The sequence below is a fragment of the Procambarus clarkii genome, chromosome 66 (assembly GCF_040958095.1).
Source record: "Procambarus clarkii isolate CNS0578487 chromosome 66, FALCON_Pclarkii_2.0, whole genome shotgun sequence".
NCBI lineage: Eukaryota > Metazoa > Arthropoda > Malacostraca > Decapoda > Cambaridae > Procambarus > Procambarus clarkii.
Genome location: NC_091215.1, coordinates 17,333,783 through 17,356,244, shown reverse-complemented (window position 1 = coordinate 17,356,244; position 22,462 = coordinate 17,333,783). Strand labels below are relative to the sequence as shown.

Below are 22,462 nucleotides of genomic sequence, written 5' to 3'. Positions count from 1 at the left end.
ATAGAAAACATGGACAAAATGTGAAGAACACAGCTGAATATAGAAAAAATATGCAAATACAGTATGATTATTGAAGGTTTTGATACGTTGGGGATTGATACGTTGGGGATGAGAAGGGTAAAGTAAATACTCTGATAAACAGATAGGCTGGAGAGGGACTTGATCGAATATATTTATGTCTGATGATCTAAGGCTGAGGAAATGGAGCTTGGTTAATGCCCCGATTAATTTTACTACGTTAGAAATACGGTGATCTTAAATCTCAGGGTGATTTAGTTGGAAAATAAAGAACTTGTACAAATGAACTAAGCTGGGGCACAAGAGTTGAAACTTGATAACTGAACTGGTTTTTATTTACTATGTCTGAAAATGTAGTTGGGTGATTTGGACTGAGAGTAATGATTTTACAAAAGTGAGCTTGGACAGAGGACAAGAGCTAGTTTTATAATTGTTTACTTCATATTTACTATGTCTGAAATACAGAGGGTAAAAAATTTCAGGGAAATTGATGGTTTATTTACAAAGACTTGAGGGTGGAAGAGGGTGGGGGACGAGAGCTGGAGCTCGATAACTGACTTGATTTTATTTACTAACTTTGAAGTATGTCTGCTTTTAATTTTAGGGAAATTGATGGGTTATTTACAAAGATACGAAGGAGAACTAAGGCGGGGACGAGAGCTGGAGCTCGATAACTGACTTGATTTTATTTACGGTGTCTGAAATACAGAGGGTAGAAATTTCAGGGAAATTGGTGGTTTATTTACAAAGATATGAAAGAGAACTAAGGCGGAGGACAAGAGCTGGAGCTTGGTAACTGTTTTGATCTTATTTATGGTGTCTGAAATACAGAGGCTAAAAATCTCAGGGAATTTGGACTGTTACTAATGATTTTGTACAAATGAACTAAGCTGGGGACAAGAGCTAGAGTTTGATAATTGTTTGCATTTACTAAACTATGTCTGAAATACAGAGGGTAGAAATTTCAGGGAAATTGGACTGATACTAACGAAGATACGAGAGAGAGCTAAGGCGGAGGACAAGAGCTGGAGCTTGGTAACTAAATTACTGTATTGAACTACATTTGAAATATGATTATTTTTAAATTTTAGAGGGATTGGAATGATAGTATTCATTATACGACAGGGGACTAAGGTGGGGAACGTGAGCTAGAACTTGCTTACTAACATGATTTATTTGTGTAAAACTGACTTGCTTAATGAAAAGGAGCAAACATACTGACTTGCTTAATGAAAAGGAGCAAACATACGATGTTGGAAAATAGTTGAACTGAATGAAAGGAGAGAGAGAGAGAGAGGAGGGACGGTCCAGATATTATGAGAAGATAACATAAGATAAGAGGTCTGGCTGACCGGGCGTAAAGTAAACACAGGTGAGGCGACAGATTGCGAGGTAAGGGGGGGGAGGGAGGGGGGTGTGATGTACGAAACCCTGAAAACAATGACTTACACAGGTGATTTTCTAAATTTATATGAATAACTAAGGCTTACATAGACGATTTTGTAAGTTGAAAACATGTAAAATATGTCCGTAGAGTTCTCCTGGAAGCCCTAAAGTGCTACACACGTTATTTGAATTTCTCCCATAAGGCTTTAACAAACTTCTAAGTCTCGGAAATTATTTTTCTCATAAGAAATCCATACTTCTAAAATCTGTGACTGCCCAAATTCGCCTGAAAAACCCTGGCTCACAAACACGAATTTCTAAATTTACCTGAAACCCTTGGGGCGCACAGGGGATATTCTAAATTTACCTGAAACCCTTGGGGCGCACAGGTACCTTTTTTCCCAGAAAAAAAAAGGGCCTGTGAGGCGCCTTCCCTACTACTAAGTACTACCCACTCAGCCCTAGTAGGGGCCCCCAGTAGTATGGCCCCTACTTGGCCACAGTAGTGTGGCCATCATAGACCACAGTAGTGTGGCCATAATAGACCCCAGTAGTGTGGCCATCATAGACCACAGTAGAGTGGCCATAATAGACCCCAGTAGTGTGGCCATAATAGACCCCAGTAGTGTGGCCATAATAGACCACAGTAGTGTGGCCATAATAGACCCCAGTAGTGTGGCCATAATAGACCACAGTAGTATGACCATAATAGACCCCAGCAGTGTGGCCCTACTAGACCCCAGTAGTGTGGCCATAATAGACCCCAGTAGTGTGGCCATAATAGACCACAGTAGTGTGGCCATAATAGACCGCAGTAGTGTGGCCATAATAGTCCACAGTAGCGAGGCCCTAATAGACCACAGTAGTGTGGCCATAATAGACCACAGTAGTGTGGCCATAATAGACCCCAGTAGTGTGGCCCTACTAGACCCCTGTACTGTGGCCATAATAGACCCCAGTAGTGTGGCCCTTATAGACCCCAGTAGTGTGGCCATAATAGACCCCAGTAGTGTGGCCATAATAGACCCCAGTTGTGTGGCCATAATAGACCCCAGTAGTGTGGCCATAATAGACCCCAGTTGTGTGGCCATAATAGACCCCAGTAGTGTGGCCATAATAGACCCCAGCAGTGTGGCCATAATAATCCACAGTAGCGAGGCCCTAATAGACCACAGTAGTGTGGCCATAATAAACCCCAGTAGTGGGGTCACAATAGACCACAGTAGTGTGGCCATAATAGACCCCAGTAGTGTGGCCATAATAGACTACAGTAGTGTGGCCATAATTGACCCCAGTAGTGTGGCCATAATAGACCACAGTAGTGTGGCCATAATAGACCACAGTAGTGTGGCCATAATAGACCACAGTAGTGTGGCCCTAATAGACCACAGTAGTGTGGCCATAATAGACCACAGTAGTGTGGCCATAATAGACCCCAGTAGTGTGGCCCTACTAGACCCCAGTAGTGTGGCCCTACTAGACCCCAGTAGTGTGGCCCTACTAGACCCCTGTACTGTGGCCATAATAGACCCCAGTAGTGTGGCCCTTATAGACCCCAGTAGTGTAGCCATAATAGACCCCAGTAGTGTGGCCATAATAGACCCCAGTAGTGTGGCCATAATAGACCCCAGTTGTGTGGCCATAATAGACCCCAGTTGTGTGGCCATAATAGACCCCAGTAGTGTGGCCATAATAGACCCCAGTTGTGTGGCCATAATAGACCCCAGTAGTGTGGCCATAATAGACCCCAGTACTGTGGCCATAATAGACCCCAGTAGTGTGGCCCTTATAGACCCCAGTAGTGTGACCCTTATAGACCCCAGTAGTGTGACCATAATAGACCCCAGTAGTGTGGCCCTACTAGACCCCAGTAGTGTGGCCCTTATAGACCCCAGTAGTGTGGCCCTTATAGACCCCAGTAGTGTGGCCCTTATAGACCCCAGTAGTGTGACCATAATAGACCCCAGTAGTGTGGCCCTTATAGACCCCAGTAGTGTGGCCCTTATAGACACCAGTAGTGTGGCCCTAGTAGACCCCAGTAGTGTAGCCCTACTAGACCCCAGTAGTGTGGCCCTACTAGACCCCAGTAGTGTGGCCCTACTAGACCCCAGTAGTGTGGCCCTACTAGACCCCAGCAGTGTGGCCCTACTAGACCCCAGTAGTGTGGCCCTACTAGACCCCAGCAGTGTGGCCCTACTAGGCCCCTGTAGTGTGGCCCTACTAGACCCCAGTAGTGTGGCCCTGCTAGACCCCAGTAGTGTGGCCCTACTAGACCCCAGCAGTGTGGCCCTACTAGACCCCAGTAGTGTGGCCTTCTAGACCCAGTAGTGTGGCCCTACTAGACCCCAGTAGTGTGGCCCTGCTAGGCCCCAGTAGTGTGGCCCTACTAGACCCCAGTAGTGTGGCCCTACTAGACCCCAGTAGTGTGGCCCTACTAGACCCCAGTAGTGTGGCCCTACTAGACCCTAGTAGTGTGGCCCTACTAAACCCCAGTAGTGTGGCCCTACTAGACCCCAGTAGTGTGGCCTTCTAGACCCCAGTAGTGTGGCCCTACTAGACCCCAGTAGTGTGGCCTTCTAGACCCCAATAGTGTGGCCTTCTAGACCCCAGTAGTGTGGCCTTCTAGACCCCAGTAGTGTGGCCTTCTAGACCCCAGTAGTGTGGCCCTACTAGACCCCAGTAGTGTGGCCTTCTAGACCCCAGTAGTGTGGCCTTCTAGACCCCAATAGTGTGGCCTTCTAGACCCCAGTAGTGTGGCCTTCTAGACCCCAGTAGTGTGGCCCTAGTAGACCCCAGTAGTGTGGCTCTACTAGACCCCAGTAGTGTGGCCCTACTAGACCCCAGTAGTGTGGCCCTACTAGACCCCAGTAGTGTGGCCCTGCTAGGCCCCAGTAGTAGTCGGTTTAAACATGTCAGGTCAACACAGCCTAAGATATACAAGGACAGTATAGTGAGCCCAACATCCAGGGGCCAGATTCACGAAGCAATAACTCTAGTACTTACGAACGTGTACATCTTTCCTCCATCGTTGACGGCTTTGGTTACAATTATTAAACAGTTTATGAGCACGAAAACTTCCTAATCAAATGTTGAAATTGTTATAAACGGCTTCCTGGTGTTTCAGAGCTCATTAACTGTTTGATAATTGTAAACAAAGCCGCCAAAGATTGAAAAAAGATGTACAGGTTCATTAGTGTTTGCGGAACTGCTTCGTGAATCTGACCCCTGGTGTGTTCTGCGTGCTTGCATGTGTGTAACTGTGGTGCTAGCAGGTGTGTACTGTGGTGCTAGCAGGTGTGTAACTGTCACTAGTTATCTGTGAGCTTCCCCTAGTGACGAGGGGTGGACGGTACCTGATAATGAGGTGCCGTGTGAGGAGAGGATGACCTGAGCGCCTCATACACCCGGTGGCTCAGTCTGGTACAGTCTGCCTGAGTCTCGGAACTCTGCTCTTCACTGCCTGTTTCACACTGTTCACAGTGGCTACCGTGTTCTTGACACGGTACTTTTAAAGTAACTTTCAAGTCATACTCTGGGAAGCCCAACATTCCCTCCACACTTACTGTGTCTACCTCAAACTTGGGTAAATTACAACAAAAGTATAAATTTCTCTTTATTGATACTCGTTCATATATGAAATATATTTACATGATATTTACAATTGACTGCAAAACTTTACAAATTATCATCACTCCATCAGGTTACAATAGACACTATAACAATTTACAATAAGGGTCACATATAATATAAAACCTATTAGCAGTGCCGGATACAGAGGCCACTTGCCTATTGTGTCCCAATATAAATCTATTACAAGACTAATGAGCAAAATATTAACCAGATTTTCTTGGAACAATTTCTTTGTGCTTGGGACAACTGGAACAAAACCTTTTACTACCAAAAAGGGGGCCTCGTAGCCTGGTGGATAGCGCGCAGGACTCGTAATTCTGTGGCGCGGGTTCGATTCCCGCACGAGGCAGAAACAAATGGGCAAAGTTTCTTTCACCCTGAATGCCCCTGTTACCTAGCAGTAAATAGGTACCTGGGAGTTAGTCAGCTGTCACGGGCTGCTTCCTGGGGGTGGAGGCCTGGTCGAGGACCGGGCCGCGGGGACACTAAAGCCCCGAAATCATCTCAAGATAACCTCAAGATACCAACATTCAACATAAACCAAACAATTTGATAGCGAAGGTCTAAGGTCTTTTCTTTCATAATAATTTTATTTTACAATTAAAGTTACAAGAACAATTAAATCCTAATTATTAACTAATTTAAGTGAGCAAATATCCACACACAATATATCTCCACACATTGCTGTAGTTAATAAACAAGGTGATGTTCCCTAACATTATACACCAATACATTGTTTATTGAATTAGTAATACAGGAATAATACTGTAACTTAGTCACCAATACAGTTACAACACCAATTACAAACATTATACACACAACCCGTGTATATTACGTCATATCAGACACACTGGAGCTTGCAACATACAACTTTATACACTTGCAACATACACCTGTATACACTTGCAACATACACCTGTATACACTTGCAACATACACCTGTATACACTTGCAACATACACCTGTATACACTTGCAACATACACACTGATGACATGGACACACTTTAAGAGGAAAGAATGCACTCAAGAACCCTAAGTTTAGTGACATAGTTTAATTGGTAGCGAAGCCTTACATCACTAGGGAGAGTAGAGTCGACTAGCATAAGATCACCAGCGTGACGGTGACACGTGCCCCAGTAACGTAGGCAGCACGTGCCCCAGTAACGGAGGCTGCACGTGCCGGAGTAACGTAGGCAGCACGTGCTGGAGTAACGGAGGCAGCACGTGCCTGAGTAACGGAGGCAGCACGTGCCCCAGTAACGGAGGCTGCACGTGCCGGAGTAACGTAGGCAGCACGTGCCCCAGTAACGGAGGCAGCACGTGCCTGAGTAACGGAGGCAGCACGTGCCGGAGTAACGTAGGCAGCACGTGCCCCAGTAACGGAGGCTGCACGTGCCGGAGTAACGTAGGCAGCACGTGCTGGAGTAACGGAGGCAGCACGTGCCTGAGTAACGGAGGCGTCACGTGCGTGAGTAACAATGGTTTCAATATCATTTACATATATACACACACATTAGTCACAGTAACTTTTGTCTTGCTAATGTACATTAGTTTAACAACGAGTGTTCTCTTTTGCCAGAGCACCGAGGCTGTGGGAGCAGCCGCACACACCCAGAGCCACCGTGGGTGAGGCTGAGGGAGCCACCGTGGGCGAGGCTGAGGGAGCCACCGTGGGTGAGGCTGAGGGAGCCACCGTGGGTGAGGCTGAGGGAGCCACCGTGGGTGAGGCTGAGGGAGCCACCGTGGGTGAGGCTGAGGGAGCCACCGTGGGTAAGGCTGAGGGAGCCACCGTGGGCGAGGCTGAGGGAGCCACCGTGGGCGAGGCTGAGGGAGCCACCGTGGGCGAGGCTGAGGGAGCCACCGTGGGTGAGGCTGAGGGAGCCACCGTGGGTGAGGCTGAGGGAGCCACCGTGGGTGAGGCTGAGGGAGCCACCGTGGGTGAGGCTGAGGGAGCCACCGTGGGTAAGGCTGAGGGAGCCACCGTGGGCGAGGCTGAGGGAGCCACCGTGGGCGAGGCTGAGGGAGCCACCGTGGGTGAGGCTGAGGGAGCCACCGTGGGTGAGGCTGAGGGAGCCACCGTGGGTGAGGCTGAGGGAGCCACCGTGGGCGAGGCTGAGGGAGCCACCGTGGGTGAGGCTGAGGGAGCCACCGTGGGTGAGGCTGAGGGAGCCACCGTGGGTGAGGCTGAGGGAGCCACCGTGGGTGAGGCTGAGGGAGCCACCGTGGGTAAGGCTGAGGGAGCCACCGTGGGCGAGGCTGAGGGAGCCACCGTGGGCGAGGCTGAGGGAGCCACCGTGGGCGAGGCTGAGGGAGCCACCGTGGGCGAGGCTGAGGGAGCCACCGTGGGTGAGCGAGACGCACTAGAAAGCGTCGACTGTGGTGCGTGAGGCGGTGGAGGTGAGGTGCGTGGCGGAGGTATGGGAAGCGTGTGAAAGCTGAGAGTCGTGAGAGTCGCGGGATTCGAGCCCCTGCCTGCTGGAGGAGGGACTCCTGGCCACCCAGGGGGCGCAGCTGCGCGCCAGCACCACACGCCTCCAGCACCCTCCTGCCGCCACGCGCCACACCTTCCGCGTACACGTGAAGGCAAGGAAGATGAAGACGCCTTGCAGTGTGTTCAGCAGCACGAACACGTACCAGATGGGCTCCAGCTGCAGGTAGCCCGCTACGATGCCGCTGATCCAAGTCAGACCCATCAGCAGCGCCAGACGCATGTACAGCTTGAACTGGCTCTGGTGCGGCGAACATGAGGTCATTTTCGCGGTTGACTGTGTTGTTTCGGCGATTATTCCTGCAGAGAAGATGAAGAACACTAAATTGACCAACATTATTGTCACCAGTGGAGCCGCAAAGAACACCAGAAGAGCTTTACGTTGTCCAAACCAACACCAACGTTCTCCCAGGGTGGGGAAGTAGTGTTGAGGGAGGCCGTCAGGGCGCACCAGGTCGAGGGTCACCAGCACAGAGAGAGCAGCAGCGGGCAGTAGCCACCCGTGGATGCAGTATAATATAAACTTGCTCCACTGTCCACCTACAGTTACTCGAAGCTCTGACGTTGCTAACTTCAGCGTCCTCCAGATGTCGAATGCCATCACGTTCATCCAGCAGAAGGATGAGAGGAAGAAGTAGTACATGGCGGCTGCCAGGATGAAGCACTCTCTCTTGCCTGGTTCCCCAAATACACTCAGTATGAAGGTAGTGTATGCGGCTAGGAGAACTAGGCAAAGAGAAGCCAGGTTCTTTCCAGACAGGTTTCTTAGATCTGGAACGATCAAAAATGCAATCAAGTGCAATAGAAGGCACACACAGGAGAGGCCGAGTCCGGCCAGCGACACCCAGCCCATCATGCGAGAGAACTTGTCTGTTTCTGGCTGGATGATGCAGATGAGAATGCCGCCTTCCGTTTGTTCATACTCGTGAGGCTGGTAGGTCCGACGGTACTTCTCAACCACCACAGTACCGTTGGCACTCATCGTGAACTCATCAGCAGGCAGCAGGAACCTCTCGCACGTCAGCGTTTGGGCTCTCTCTCTGCTCGTGTTTGTGGAACCCGTCAACACTTCCTTGATTATTGGCACAACTGTTGTGTTCAGGGAGACTGTTGTAGCCATGACTGAAGGCTCAACGGTGGTTAGGGATATGTCTTCCAGGCCAGCTTTCTCTGTGCTGGTATTCAGTGGCTTGGTCGTTGGAGACGTAGCACTTGAGGTGGTTGTGGGCGAGCTTGTAGTTGTGGTGGTTGTGGATGAGGTTGTAGTTGCAGTGGTTGTTGACGAGCTTGTCGAGACCTCGTCCCCAGCTGGGTCACTGGCGACACCGATGTCAATACAACGACCGAACCTGTATTCTTGGTTAGCTTTACCACACACCACATTCCTACACTTCTTAAAGAACGGGTCAAACACTTCCCCCGGCCTGCACACAGAGGTGGACCCCACCACGTTGCCGCCACTCGTGTCTACAAAGTCAAACAGCAGAGAAAATGCACTTGGATTAAACTCGTCGCCGAAATAAAATCTTGTCAATATCCTATAGAAGCAAGTGTAGTTTTTGGGTACATAGTTGCACACAGCGCAGTGAGGGTTTCTATAGACATGTTCGAAATTGTACACCACAGCGGTGTACGAATGGCAGAGGTTTTCTACATCTGTATCCGTCCAATTAGAGGCACAGGTCTTGGTCATCTTCTTGCAAGGCCTCACTAAATGTAGAACAGTTTCCGGCAACACTGGGTCTATGAAGCAGGTGTGGAAGACCTCAACTCCATTGTCATCAATATAGAGTCCCCAGTTTTCGTCATTGAAGATCAGATTAGACGAGACATACTCCATCGTCAGATTCCTGAAGCGGGAGTGGTAACTGGCGAGAGTGGGACACTCCAGACGCGGCTTCCACATCTCCAGGGAGCTGGAGTCCTTGTTGCAGACGGCGCAGTAGAAGTTGGTGTAGGTGACGGCAGAGTCGAGGCTGGTCACAGGTAGGTCAACCAGGGGGTCTCTGCGATCCGAGCTGGAGTCTGGAGTGCCACTCGAACACAACATTGCAATTTCCAGGTCCTCCCAGCCCGCCATGCAAGTCCCTCGCATGTACAGGTCGCCAAACTGCTTCAGGTGCACGCACTCATAGTGGCCTGGCCTCTTCTGCTGGTCGACATTGTACGCGTGGGCGTCCAGGCAACAGTCGCCATATTCACCACAAAGATCATCACAAAAACAGTTCCTTTCCTTCCAGTCATTTGAGTCGCCCACGCGGGGGCCCTTGTCAACAATACAAGTGTCTTTGGGCGCACATGTCGCGTTAATAGCCACTAAATCCGAGTACTCAAAGCTTGCACACAGTCCTATGAGGCACGTCACCATTACTAGAAGCATTAACTTTTCTGCCATGTTTGTTAAGTTTCTGTCACTGCACGCGGTACAGTTAGCGAAACACACACATTCACAACAGGAGAGGATGCGCGGAGCTGCGTTGTACACGTCCTCCCAGCGAGCCAGCTGCGCCTCTACTAATTCTTGCCGAAATTGTTAACCCACGTGTAGTCTGGCGCCTCACTAGGCTCCTCCCACTTCTGATTGCCACATGTGTTTAGGTTTCATCATCATTCGTAATAAATTCCTCTGCGTTTCAATACAAAATTAAATATCCTACTTAGCACGGTTCCATCACGTTCCACAATTTCATTAATGCAATATAATGCAGCTCTATCTGCAGAAAATAAATCAAAAGCACCATTCACGTAGCCTCCGTTAGTGACGTCAGGTTCATTGAGCCAATGAGAGCAGAGGAAAGGATGACGTCAGAAGAAAGGACCAATCACGGCGTCGGGTTTCGGGTCTCTGAAGACGCGGTTGACAGCTTCTGTGGAAGGAAAAGAAAGTTTCCAATGATGTTGGTTCTCCACGTTATCGTACTGCCTTATCTCTTAACATTCCAATAACAGAAAAATAATTCTAAGCAGAGCCTTTGACTGACGGCTTACAGTTCATATGAAGAGCAAATATAGGCTTAAAAAGAGGCCAGAAATGAGGCCTACACACACACACACACACACACACACACACACACACACACACACACACACACACACACACACACACACAAAACGCTAACCAAAGGGAACATGTCATGAGGATTTCCATAATGTTTCAGACAAAATATCTGTGAACATAAGCAGGGAATTTCAGCAGAAAATTGTTATATTATTGAGGCGAGGAACTGTGGTGAGAGCTCTGCGGCGCTGGACAATACTCACCATATTGTCCGCGGCGGCCCACCTCGGCGCTCTTGTACACACTATACACACACAGTGGTGTATGGATGTATATTCTCACATGTTATGTGCACACTAGCGTATTAGCGTGCACATGTGTACACGCTAATACGCCAGTGTGCACCTGTGTGCAAACATACATACATACGTCTGTTTAAGAGCCCCTCAAAGAGGCGTACGAGTTAAGCCCTCTTAACAGGCGTACGCGTTGAGCCCTCTTAACAGGCGTACGCGTTGAGCCCTCTTAACAGGCGTACGCGTTGTGCCCTCTTAACAGGCGTACGCGTTGAGCCCTCTTAACAGGCGTACGCGTTGAGCCCTCTTAACAGGCGTACGCGTTGAGCCCTCTTAACAGGCGTACGCGTTAAGCCCTCTTAACAGGCGTACACGTTAAGCCCTCTTAACAGGCGTACACGTTAAGCCCTCTTAACAGGCGTACACGTTAAGCCCTCTTAACAGGCGTACACGTTAAGCCCTCTTAACAGGCGTACACGTTAAGCCCTCTTAACAGGCGTACACGTTAAGCCCTCTTAACAGGCGTACACGTTAAGCCCTCTTAACAGGCGTACACGTTAAGCCCTCTTAACAGGCGTACACGTTAAGCCCTCTTAACAGGCGTACACGTTAAGCCCTCTTAACAGGCGTACACGTTAAGCCCTCTTAACAGGCGTACACGTTAAGCCCTCTTAACAGGCGTACACGTTAAGCGCTCCGTCCGGCAGCCCAACGTTTCACATGTATTAGTGAGGGAGCAGGGAACAGCGCCTTCCATGTGCGACAGTACGCCACACACAAATATTTTATCTATAAGAGAAAGGATGTAGTTACCGTATATATTACAAAGTTACTAACTATGCGCGGTGTAGTCACGTGGCAGACCTATCCTCCAGTATCTATAGTCATCCACACTGGGGCTCACAAAATTATATAATCAATTCTTTAGATTCAGTTAAATTTTCAGTAATAGGATTGATCTTGTCCGCCGATCACTGGACCTTGGGCGTCCGCGATGTGGTGGTCACCCCGACGGCTCCTTCAGTCCCCCACCACCACCTTGTATTGAAATTAGGCGAAGGGAGCAGGAGGCTGAACACAAGATACCACCTGGGAGGTGAAATCCTGCAAGTGTCACATCTGGGGGAGTTGATATCACACCGAACCTGTCCCCAGAGGCCCACATCAAAAGGATATCATCAGCGGCATATGCTAGACTAGCCAACATAAGAACTGCCTTTAGAAACTTGTGTAAGGAATCGTTCAGGACCCTGTATACGACTTATGTCAGCCCAATCCTGGAATATGCAGCGCCAGCCTGGAGTCCATACCTAGTTAAACACAAGACAAAGTTAGAGAAGATTCAGCTATATGCCACCAGGCTCGTCCCGGAACTGGGAGGTATGAGCTACGAGGAATGGCTAAAGGAGCTGAACCTCACGTCCCTGGAAAACAGAAGAGTAAGGGGAGACATGATAACCACCTACAAAATTCTCAGGGGAATTGACAGGGTGGACAAAGACAAACTCTTCAGCACGGGTGGGACACGAACAAGGAGACACAGGTGGAAACTTAGTACCCAGATGAGCCACAGAGACGTTAGAAAGAACTTTTTCAGAGTCAGAGTAGTTAACAAATGGAATGCATTAGGCAGTGATGTGGTGGAGGCTGACTCCATACACAGTTTCAAATGATAGAGCCCAGTAGGCTCAGGAATCTGTACACCAGTTGATTGACAGTTGAGAGGCGGGACCAAAGACCCAAAGCTCAACCCCCGCAAGCACAATTAGGTGAGTACCTTAGATGTTTCTTACACCCACACCTCGCAAGCTTACCTGCTTGCGTCAACGCCCCGGGGTAATGCCAGTACACCACCTGCCTGCGTCAGCGCCCCGGGGTAATGCCAGTACGCCACCTGCCAACGTCAGCGCCCTGGGGTAATGCCAGTACACCACCTGCCTGCGTCAGCGCCCCGGGATAATGCCAGTACGCCACCTGCCAACGTCAGCGCCCCGGGGTAATGCCAGTACACCACCTGCCTGCGTCAGCGCCCCGGGATAATGCCAGTACGCCACCTGCCAACGTCAGCGCCCCGGGGTAATGCCAGTACACCACCTGCTTGCGTCAGCGTCCCGGGGTAATGCTAGTACACCACCTGCCAACGTCAGCGCCCCGGGGTAATGCCAGTACACCACCTGCTTGCGTCAGCGTCCCGGGGTAATGCCAGTACACCACCTGCTTGCGTCAGCGCCCCAGGGTAATGCCAGTACACCACCTGCTTGCGTCAACGCCCCCGGGGTAATGCCAGTACACCACCTGCTTGCGTCAGCGTCCCGGGGTAATGCCAGTACACCACCTGCTTGCGTCAACGCCCCCGGGGTAATGCCAGTACACCACCTGCCTGCGTCAGCGCCCCGGGGTAATGCCAGTACGCCACCTGCCAACGTCAGCGCCCCGGGGTCCCTCACTCAAGTGGAGGAAGTCTCAACAGAGGGAATAATTAGGGGCGGCGCGCACACTATCCCATAATGTCGCGCCCCAGATTTGGCGGGAGATTGAGATAGTGATTTTCTTTGTTGAACAAGTGTATCCCTCCCCCTCCCCCCCCCCCCCAACACCAAAATGACAAAATATTTAGCACGGGTGGTACGTGAACAAGGGGACACAGGTGGTACGTGAACAAGGGGGCACGGGTGGTACGTGAACAAGGGGACACGGGTGGTACGTGAACAAGGGGACACGGGTGGTACGTGAACAAGGGGACACGGGTGGTACGTGAACAAGGGGACACGGGTGGTACGTGAACAAGGGGACACGGGTGGTACGTGAACAAGGGGACACGGGTGGTACGTGAACAAGGGGACACGGGTGGTACGTGAACAAGGGGACACGGGTGGTACGTGAACAAGGGGACACGGGTGGTACGTGAACAAGGGGACACGGGTGGTACGTGAACAAGGGGACACGGGTGGTACGTGAACAAGGGAACACGGGTGGTACGTGAACAAGGGGACACGGGTGGTACGTGAACAAGGGGACACAGGTGGAAACTGAGAACGCAAATGAGCCACAGGGACGTTAGAAAGATCTTTTTCAGTGTCAGCGTAGTGAACAGGTGGAATGCATTAGGCAGTGATGTGGTGGAGGCAGACTCCATACACAGTTTCAAACGTAGATATGATAGAGCCCAGTAGGCTCACGAATCTGTACACCAGTTGATTGACAGTTGAGAGGCGGGACCAAAGAGCCAGAGCTCAACCCTCGCAGGTACAACTAGGCGAGTACTTGGGGGGCCTGAGTGGAGAGTCCATACCACCAGCGGGAGACACTGAGTGGAGGACTCAGAGAAGATGAGGGGCTCCGGCGCGGGCGCGCTGGTCACCCAGGCTCCCAAATCTACACAATAATTACGGCCAGGATTGTGTCCGGCCCTTTGTTCCAGCGCTGGTTAATGTTGGGGTGAGATCCGGCGCGCTCCGGATGCCCCCCCCCCCCCGTGGGTCGCACCTGCTGGAACACAGTGTTGGCAACACTACCCCCCCCCCGTGGGTCGCACCTGCTGGAACACAGTGTTGGCAACACTACCCCCCCCCCGTGGGTCGCACCTGCTGGAACACAGTGTTGGCAACACTACCCCCCCCCCCCCCGTGGGTCGCACCTGCTGGAACACAGTGTTGGCAACACTACCCCCCCCCCCCCCGTGGGTCGCACCTGCTGGAACACAGTGTTGGCAACACTACCCCCCCCCCCCGTGGGTCGCACCTGCTGGAACACAGTGTTGGCAACACTACCCCCCCCCCCCGTGGGTCGCACCTGCAGGAACACAGTGTTGGCAACACTAACCCCCCCCCCCGTGGGTCGCACCTGCTGGAACACAGTGTTGGCAATACTAACCCCCCCCCCCCCGTGGGTCGCACCTGCTGGAACACAGTGTTGGCAACACTACCCCCCCCCCCGTGGGTCGCACCTGCTGGAACACAGTGTTGGCAACACTACCCCCCCCCCCGTGGGTCGCACCTGCTGGAACACAGTGTTGGCAACACTACCCCCCCCCCCCGTGGGTCGCACCTGCAGGAACACAGTGTTGGCAACACTAACCCCCCCCCCCGTGGGTCGCACCTGCTGGAACACAGTGTTGGCAATACTAACCCCCCCCCCCCCCGTGGGTCGCACCTGCTGGAACACAGTGTTGGCAATACTAACCCCCCCCCCCGTGGGTCGCACCTGCTGGAACACAGTGTTGGCAATACTAACCCCCCCCCCCCCGTGGGTCGCACCTGCTGGAACACAGTGTTGGCAATACTAACCCCCCCCCCCCCGTGGGTCGCACCTGCTGGAACACAGTGTTGGCAATACTAACCCCCCCCCCCGTGGGTCGCACCTGCTGGAACACAGTGTTGGCAATATTAACCCCCCCCCCCCGTGGGTCGCACCTGCTGGAACACAGTGTTGGCAATACTAACCCCCCCCCCCCCGTGGGTCGCACCTGCTGGAACACAGTGTTGGCAATACTAACCCCCCCCCCGTGGGTCGCACCTGCTGGAACACAGTGTTGGCAATACTAACCCCCCCCCCCCGTGGGTCGCACCTGCTGGAACACAGTGTTGGCAATACTAACCCCCCCCCCCCGTGGGTCGCACCTGCTGGAACACAGTGTTGGCAATACTAACCCCCCCCCCCCCCGTGGGTCGCACCTGCTGGAACACAGTGTTGGCAATACTAACCCCCCCCCCCCCGTGGGTCGCACCTGCTGGAACACAGTGTTGGCAATATTAACCCCCCCCCGTGGGTCGCACCTGCTGGAACACAGTGTTGGCAATACTAACCCCCCCCCCCGTGGGTCGCACCTGCTGGAACACAGTGTTGGCAATACTACCCCCCCCCCCCGTGGGTTGCACCTGCTGGAACACAGTGTTGGCAACACTAACCCCCCCCCCCCCGTGGGTCGCACCTGCTGGAACACAGTGTTGGCAACACTAACCCCCCCCCCGTGGGTCGCACCTGCTGGAACACAGTGTTGGCAACACTAACCCCCCCCCCCCCGTGGGTCGCACCTGCTGGAACACAGTGTTGGCAACACTAACCCCCCCCCCCCGTGGGTCGCACCTGCTGGAACACAGTGTTGGCAACACTAACCCCCCCCCCCGTGGGTCGCACCTGCTGGAACACAGTGTTGGCAATACTAACCCCCCCCCCCCCGTGGGTCGCACCTGCTGGAACACAGTGTTGGCAACACTACCCCCCCCGTGGGTCGCACCTGCTGGAACACAGTGTTGGCAACACTACCCCCCCCCCGTGGGTCGCACCTGCTGGAACACAGTGTTGGCAATACTAACCCCCCCCGTGGGTCGCACCTGCTGGAACACAGTGTTGGCAACACTACCCCCCCCCCCGTGGGTCGCACCTGCTGGAACACAGTGTTGGCAACACTACCCCCCCCCCCCGTGGGTCGCACCTGCTGGAACACAGTGTTGGCAACACTACCCCCCCCCCTCCCGTGGGTCGCACCTGCTGGAACACAGTGTTGGCAATACTAACCCCCCCCCCGTGGGTCGCACCTGCTGGAACACAGTGTTGGCAACACTACCCCCCCCCCCCCCGTGGGTCGCACCTGCTGGAACACAGTGTTGGCAACACTAACCCCCCCCCCCGTGGGTCGCACCTGCTGGAACACAGTGTTGGCAACACTACCCCCCCCCCGTGGGTCGCACCTGCTGGAACACAGTGTTGGCAACACTACCCCCCCCCCCCCGTGGGTCGCACCTGCTGGAACACAGTGTTGGCAACACTACCCCCCCCCATGGGTCGCACCTACTGGAACACAGTGTTGGCAACACTACCCCCCCCCCCCCCCCCGTGGGTCGCACCTGCTGGAACACAGTGTTGGCAATACTAACCCCCCCCCCCCGTGGGTCGCACCTGCTGGAACACAGTGTTGGCAACACTACCCCCCCCCCGTGGGTCGCACCTGCTGGAACACAGTGTTGGCAATACTAACCCCCCCCCCCCGTGGGTCGCACCTGCTGGAACACAGTGTTGGCAACACTACCCCCCCCCCGTGGGTCGCACCTGCTGGAACACAGTGTTGGCAACACTACCCCCCCCCCGTGGGTCGCACCTGCTGGAACACAGTGTTGGCAATACTAACCCCCCCCCCCGTGGGTCGCACCTGCTGGAACACAGTGTTGGCAACACTACCCCCCCCCCCCGTGGGTCGCACCTGCTGGAACACAGTGTTGGCAATACTAACCCCCCCCCGTGGGTCGCACCTGCTGAAACACAGTGTTGGCAACACTAACCCCCCCCCCCCCGTGGGTCGCACCTGCTGGAACACAGTGTTGGCAACACTAACGACCCCCCCCGTGGGTCGCACCTGCTGGAACACAGTGTTGGCAACACTACCCCCCCCCCCCGTGGGTCGCACCTGCTGGAACACTGTGTTGGCAACACTACCCCCCCCCCCTCCCGTGGGTCGCACCTGCTGGAACACAGTGTTGGCAACACTACCCCCCCCCCGTGGGTCGCACCTGCTGGAACACAGTGTTGGCAATACTAACCCCCCCCCCCCGTGGGTCGCACCTGCTGGAACACAGTGTTGGCAATACTAACCCCCCCCCCCCCGTGGGTCGCACCTGCTGGAACACAGTGTTGGCAACACTACCCCCCCCCCCGTGGGTCGCACCTGCTGGAACACAGTGTTGGCAACACTACCCCCCCCCGTGGGTCGCACCTGCTGGAACACAGTGTTGGCAACACTACCCCCCCCCCGTGGGTCGCACCTGCTGGAACACAGTGTTGGCAACACTACCCCCCCCCCCCCCGTGGGTCGCACCTGCTGGAACACAGTGTTGGCAATACTAACCCCCCCCCCGTGGGTCGCACCTGCTGGAACACAGTGTTGGCAACACTAACCCCCCCCCCCCCGTGGGTCGCACCTGCTGGAACACAGTGTTGGCAACACTAACCCCCCCCCCCCCGTGGGTCGCACCTGCTGGAACACAGTGTTGGCAACACTAACCCCCCCCCCCCGTGGGTCGCACCTGCTGGAACACAGTGTTGGCAACACTAACCCCCCCCCCCGTGGGTCGCACCTGCTGGAACACAGTGTTGGCAACACTAACCCCCCCCCCCCCCGTGGGTCGCACCTGCTGAAACACAGTGTTGGCAACACTAACCCCCCCCCCGTGGGTCGCACCTGCTGGAACACAGTGTTGGCAACACTAACCCCCCCCCCCGTGGGTCGCACCTGCTGGAACACAGTGTTGGCAACACTAACCCCCCCCCCGTGGGTCGCACCTGCTGGAACACAGTGTTGGCAATACTAACCCCCCCCCCCCCCGTGGGTCGCACCTGCTGGAACACAGTGTTGGCAACACTAACCCCCCCCCGTGGGTCGCACCTGCTGGAACACAGTGTTGGCAACACTAACCCCCCCCCCCCCCGTGGGTCGCACCTGCTGGAACACAGTGTTGGCAACACTAACCCCCCCCCCGTGGGTCGCATCTGCTGGAACACAGTGTTGGCAACACTAACCCCCCCCCCCCCCCGTGGGTCGCACCTGCTGGAACACAGTGTTGGCAACACTAACCCCCCCCCCCCCGTGGGTCGCACCTGCTGGAACAGTGTTGGCAACACTAACCCCCCCCCCCGTGGGTCGCACCTGCTGGAACACAGTGTTGGCAACACTAACCCCCCCCCCCCCCGTGGGTCGCACCTGCTGGAACACAGTGTTGGCAACACTAACCCCCCCCCCCCGTGGGTCGCACCTGCTGGAACACAGTGTTGGCAACACTAACCCCCCCCCCCCCCCCGTGGGTCGCACCTGCTGGAACACAGTGTTGGCAACACTAACTCCCCCCCCCCCCCCCGTGGGTCGCACCTGCAGGAACACAGTGTTGGCAACACTAACCCCCCCCCCATCACCCCAACTTTGACACCAACAACTACTAGAGTTTTCTAGATGAAGACTTATAACAATTAGTTAAAAAGTCGCTACCAAAGCATTTGCCCTTTTGTTCTACTCTAGGTCCTCGAGGTCCTCGCCCGTCGAGGTTCTACTCGTCCACGCCGGGCTGGCTGTAAGGCACCTGTGTTATCAGACGACAGATGTCCAAACGACGAGTCACGACGGGCTGGAGACGTGACGACCAAGCCACACACTACAAGACGGAGAAACGACGACGTTTCGCTCCGTCCTGGACCATTGTCAAGCCGTGTGGTGGAACACTGACTTTCCGCTCCGTCCTGGACCATTGTCAAGCCGTGTGGTGGAACACTGACTTTCCGCTCCGTCCTGGACCATTGTCAAGCCGTGTGGTGGAACACTGACTTTCCGCTCCGTCCTGGACCATTGTCAAGCCGTGTGGTGGAACACTGACTTTCCGCTCCGTCCTGGACCATTATCAAGCCGTGTGGTGGAACACTGACTTTCCGCTCCGTCCTGGACCATTGTCAAGCAGTGTGGTGGAACACTGACTTGCCGCTCCGTCCTGGACCATTGTCAAGCCGCGTGGTGGAACACTGACTTTCCGCTCCGTCCTGGACCATTGTCAAGCCGTGTGGTGGAACACTGACTTGGTAATGTGACGAGACGGACCGAAACGTCGTTGTTTCTTAATTTTTCTCACGTGTAGTTTGGTCAACACAAGTGACAGATGTGGCGCCTCTGGCGAGAGTTACAGTGTTGTTGGTGAAGATGTGAGGTATCTCAAGTGTCTGTACTGGACCATTGATTGATTGATTGATTGATGAAGATTAAGCCACCCAAAAGGTGGCACGGGCATGAATAGCCCGTAAGTGGTGGCCTTTTTGAGCCATTACCAGTATCAAAAGATGATACTGGAGATCTGTGGAGGTGCAACTGCACCCTGCGTGACGGGAGATGTCTCCCGAGCACTGGACCAGGGGTGGGGGGGGTAGAAATAGCCTAAGCTACTCTATCCCTTTGAGATGTATTTTATTGTCTTAATAAACGTACTTTAACTTGTACTGAGCTACTCCTCTTAACGATGCCATCGTAGCCAGTCTTATTCTCTGGGCACTGTTGTGGTGGGTTAATGTATCTGACAAATGTTTATTTGACCAGACGGTACAAAAGGGTTAAGGGCCCAGGGCTCTCAGCGAGTCCAGCGGACTTCAGGTAATAAAAAGCATTAAATATAATTAATGTTGAATAAATAATAAATTCGAAAGCAATGCCAGCGACTTTTAGTCGGTAGCAATGCCAACATAAAGCCTATATCAGAATAGAAGAAAAAGTAGCGACATGATCACCATATGCAAAATACTCGGGGAAAGATTCAAGATTGTAACTTGCTTAGCTAAATAAATTGTGGGGTTCAGTCCTCGAGCCCATTATGTGCCTCTGTAACCCTTTCCACTATCGCCCACAAGATGGGTATGGGGTGCATAATAAATGAACTAAACTAACCAAGGAAAGACATTTAGCATAGACAGTACACGAACAAGGGAAGACGTATGTCATCGAGCACAAATGAGCCCTACACATCTTCACATTAACTTAAGTATGGTATCTAGAGTGGCACAATTTACCGCTCCAAGTTGTGGTGGCGCCAAACTTTCTTCACAGCCTTACATGCAGACGACGACAGCGGCCAGTATTAAGCTGTCGGTTACTGGCACCTGTCACCTGCAGTTAATGCTTAATTCTTTAAGCTTAATCGACTGTCACCGGTTGATTAAGCATTGAGAAGCGAGGCCCGATATCTGAAATTCCTCCCCACTGCACCATCCTGCTGTGGCAGTATAACCAATCCACAGCAATAACAGCCACAGCTGCGGCAGTGTTACCAATTCACAGCAATAACAGCCACAGCTGCGGCAGTGTTACCAATCCACAGCAATAACAGCCACAGCTGCGGCAGTGTTACCAATTCACAGCAATAACAGCCACAGCTGCGGCAGTGTTACCAATTCACAGCAATAACAGCCACAGCTGCGGCAGTGTTACCAATTCACAGCAATAACAGCCACAGCTGCGGCAGTGTTACCAATTCACAGCAATAACAGCCACAGCTGCGGCAGAATCGATATTAATTTTAATCTACAGTTTAATATACATTCTTCAGAAGGCGAAGAGTTGGGTGACATAGATACATACACTGGTGACAGGATATATTTTACACCCCATTTTATATCAACAAAATAAAACTCCAAACAATGGATATAAATGAGGAAAAATGTTGATTCCGGAAAGACTGGGTAAATACTGGTTTGGAAACAGGTTATGAAACAAATTACCGGGTAACATAATAGGCTTGGGATCACTGGAATGTTTCAAGCGTAGGTTAGACATAAACGATTGAGAATGAAGTGCAAAAGCGCACTGATATTATGGCTATTATGAAAATAATAAGCCCACTATTGTGAGAACACGAGGAAACGTCGACTGAATATGTCCGTGCCTAACCCGGCTTGGCACGGACATATTCGGCCAACATTTCCTTGTTTTTTCAAAATAGTGGGTTATTATTTTCATATATAAGTGAATTTAAGGAGCTGGCAGATAGGAGGCTCCGGCTGGCCCGCCCGTGGGAAGGCGGCCAGGAAATGACAAATTTTTTTGCTCATTTTATAGTAGATATTTTTGTAAAAATTGCAATTATCGAATTTTAGTCCAGCCGCTGGTTACAGAGGAGTAGTTACGTGTGTGTTGTGTTTCCTGTCTGGCTCACTAGTCTGTGTCACACACTGACGGGGGCCTCGGGGATGGCTTTTTTTCTACCACAGACGTGGCCACACATATGCAATGCTAACCAGCATATATACATTTTCTTCTGCCCTCCATATCTTGAGATCTTGAGATGATTTCGGGGCTTTAGTGTCCCCGCGGCCCGGTCCTAGACCAGGCCTCCACCCCCAGGAAGCAGCCCGTGACAGCTGACTTAACTCCCAGGTGCCTATTTACTGCTAGGTAACAGGGGCATTCAGGGTGAAAGAAACTTTGCCCATTTGTTTCTGCCTCGTGCGGGAATCGAACCCGCGCCACAGAATTACGAGTCCTGCGCGCTATCCACCAGGCTACGAGGCCCCTGGACAGGGGCAGGGTTAGAGATCTGCTAAACATACAGTTCAGTAATTTATTGATCAACCACAGAAGGTGATTGTAGTGCTCTTAAAAGACTAAGCTAACTTACAAACGTAAATACACAGAATTACGTCTGTCCTACATGAACAGTGTTCGAGGTGTCTTTTTACAGTGTCATTAATATGTGTTTACAAAGGTGAAATGCAATGCTAACCAGCTTCCACATGCTCTGTATACAGATACACACTGAGTGGATAGCGCTTAGGAGTCGTAGTCCTAATGGCCCGGGTTCGATTCCCGGCGGAGGTAGAAACAAATGGGCAAAGTTTCTTTCAGTCTGATGCTCCTGTTCACCTAGCGGTAAATATGTATCTGGAAGTTAGACAGCTGCTACTGGCTGCTTCCTGGGGATGTGTGCGCGCGAGTGTGTGTGTGTTACAGAGAAATATATGTAGTTAGTAGACATAACAGAGGAAACATAATTTGGTTAGAGAGCAGAGTCCAGGAGCTAATAGCCCGATTCTGCCGACACAAATAGTAAATACACTTGCCAGCCGGCGCTCACAGACCCGGGGGCCGCTGCTGCCGTGAGAGCGGACCTGACGCAACCCGTCAAGGC

At 52.7% G+C, this 22,462-nt stretch overlaps 2 protein-coding genes across 3 annotated transcripts in view; one reads left to right on the top strand and one right to left on the bottom strand.

Annotated features, from left to right (window-relative positions):
• Nucleotides 1–3,723, top strand: part of LOC138355216 (mucin-4-like) — a 49,781-nt gene extending 46,058 nt beyond the window's left edge. The window contains exon 3 of the mRNA XM_069310073.1: nucleotides 1,908–3,723. Coding sequence (XP_069166174.1) covers nucleotides 1,908–3,723 — 1,816 coding nt within the window. The remainder of the gene's footprint in view (nucleotides 1–1,907) is intronic.
• A 1,281-nt stretch (nucleotides 3,724–5,004) lies between these two features.
• Nucleotides 5,005–22,462, bottom strand: part of LOC123769136 (adhesion G-protein coupled receptor G2) — a 109,112-nt gene continuing 91,654 nt past the window's right edge. For both annotated transcript variants that reach the window (XM_045760074.2, XM_045760075.2), the window contains one exon: nucleotides 5,005–10,390. In XM_045760074.2, coding sequence (XP_045616030.2) covers nucleotides 7,396–9,918 — 2,523 coding nt within the window. In that variant the 5' untranslated portion in view covers nucleotides 9,919–10,390 and the 3' untranslated portion in view covers nucleotides 5,005–7,395. The remainder of the gene's footprint in view (nucleotides 10,391–22,462) is intronic.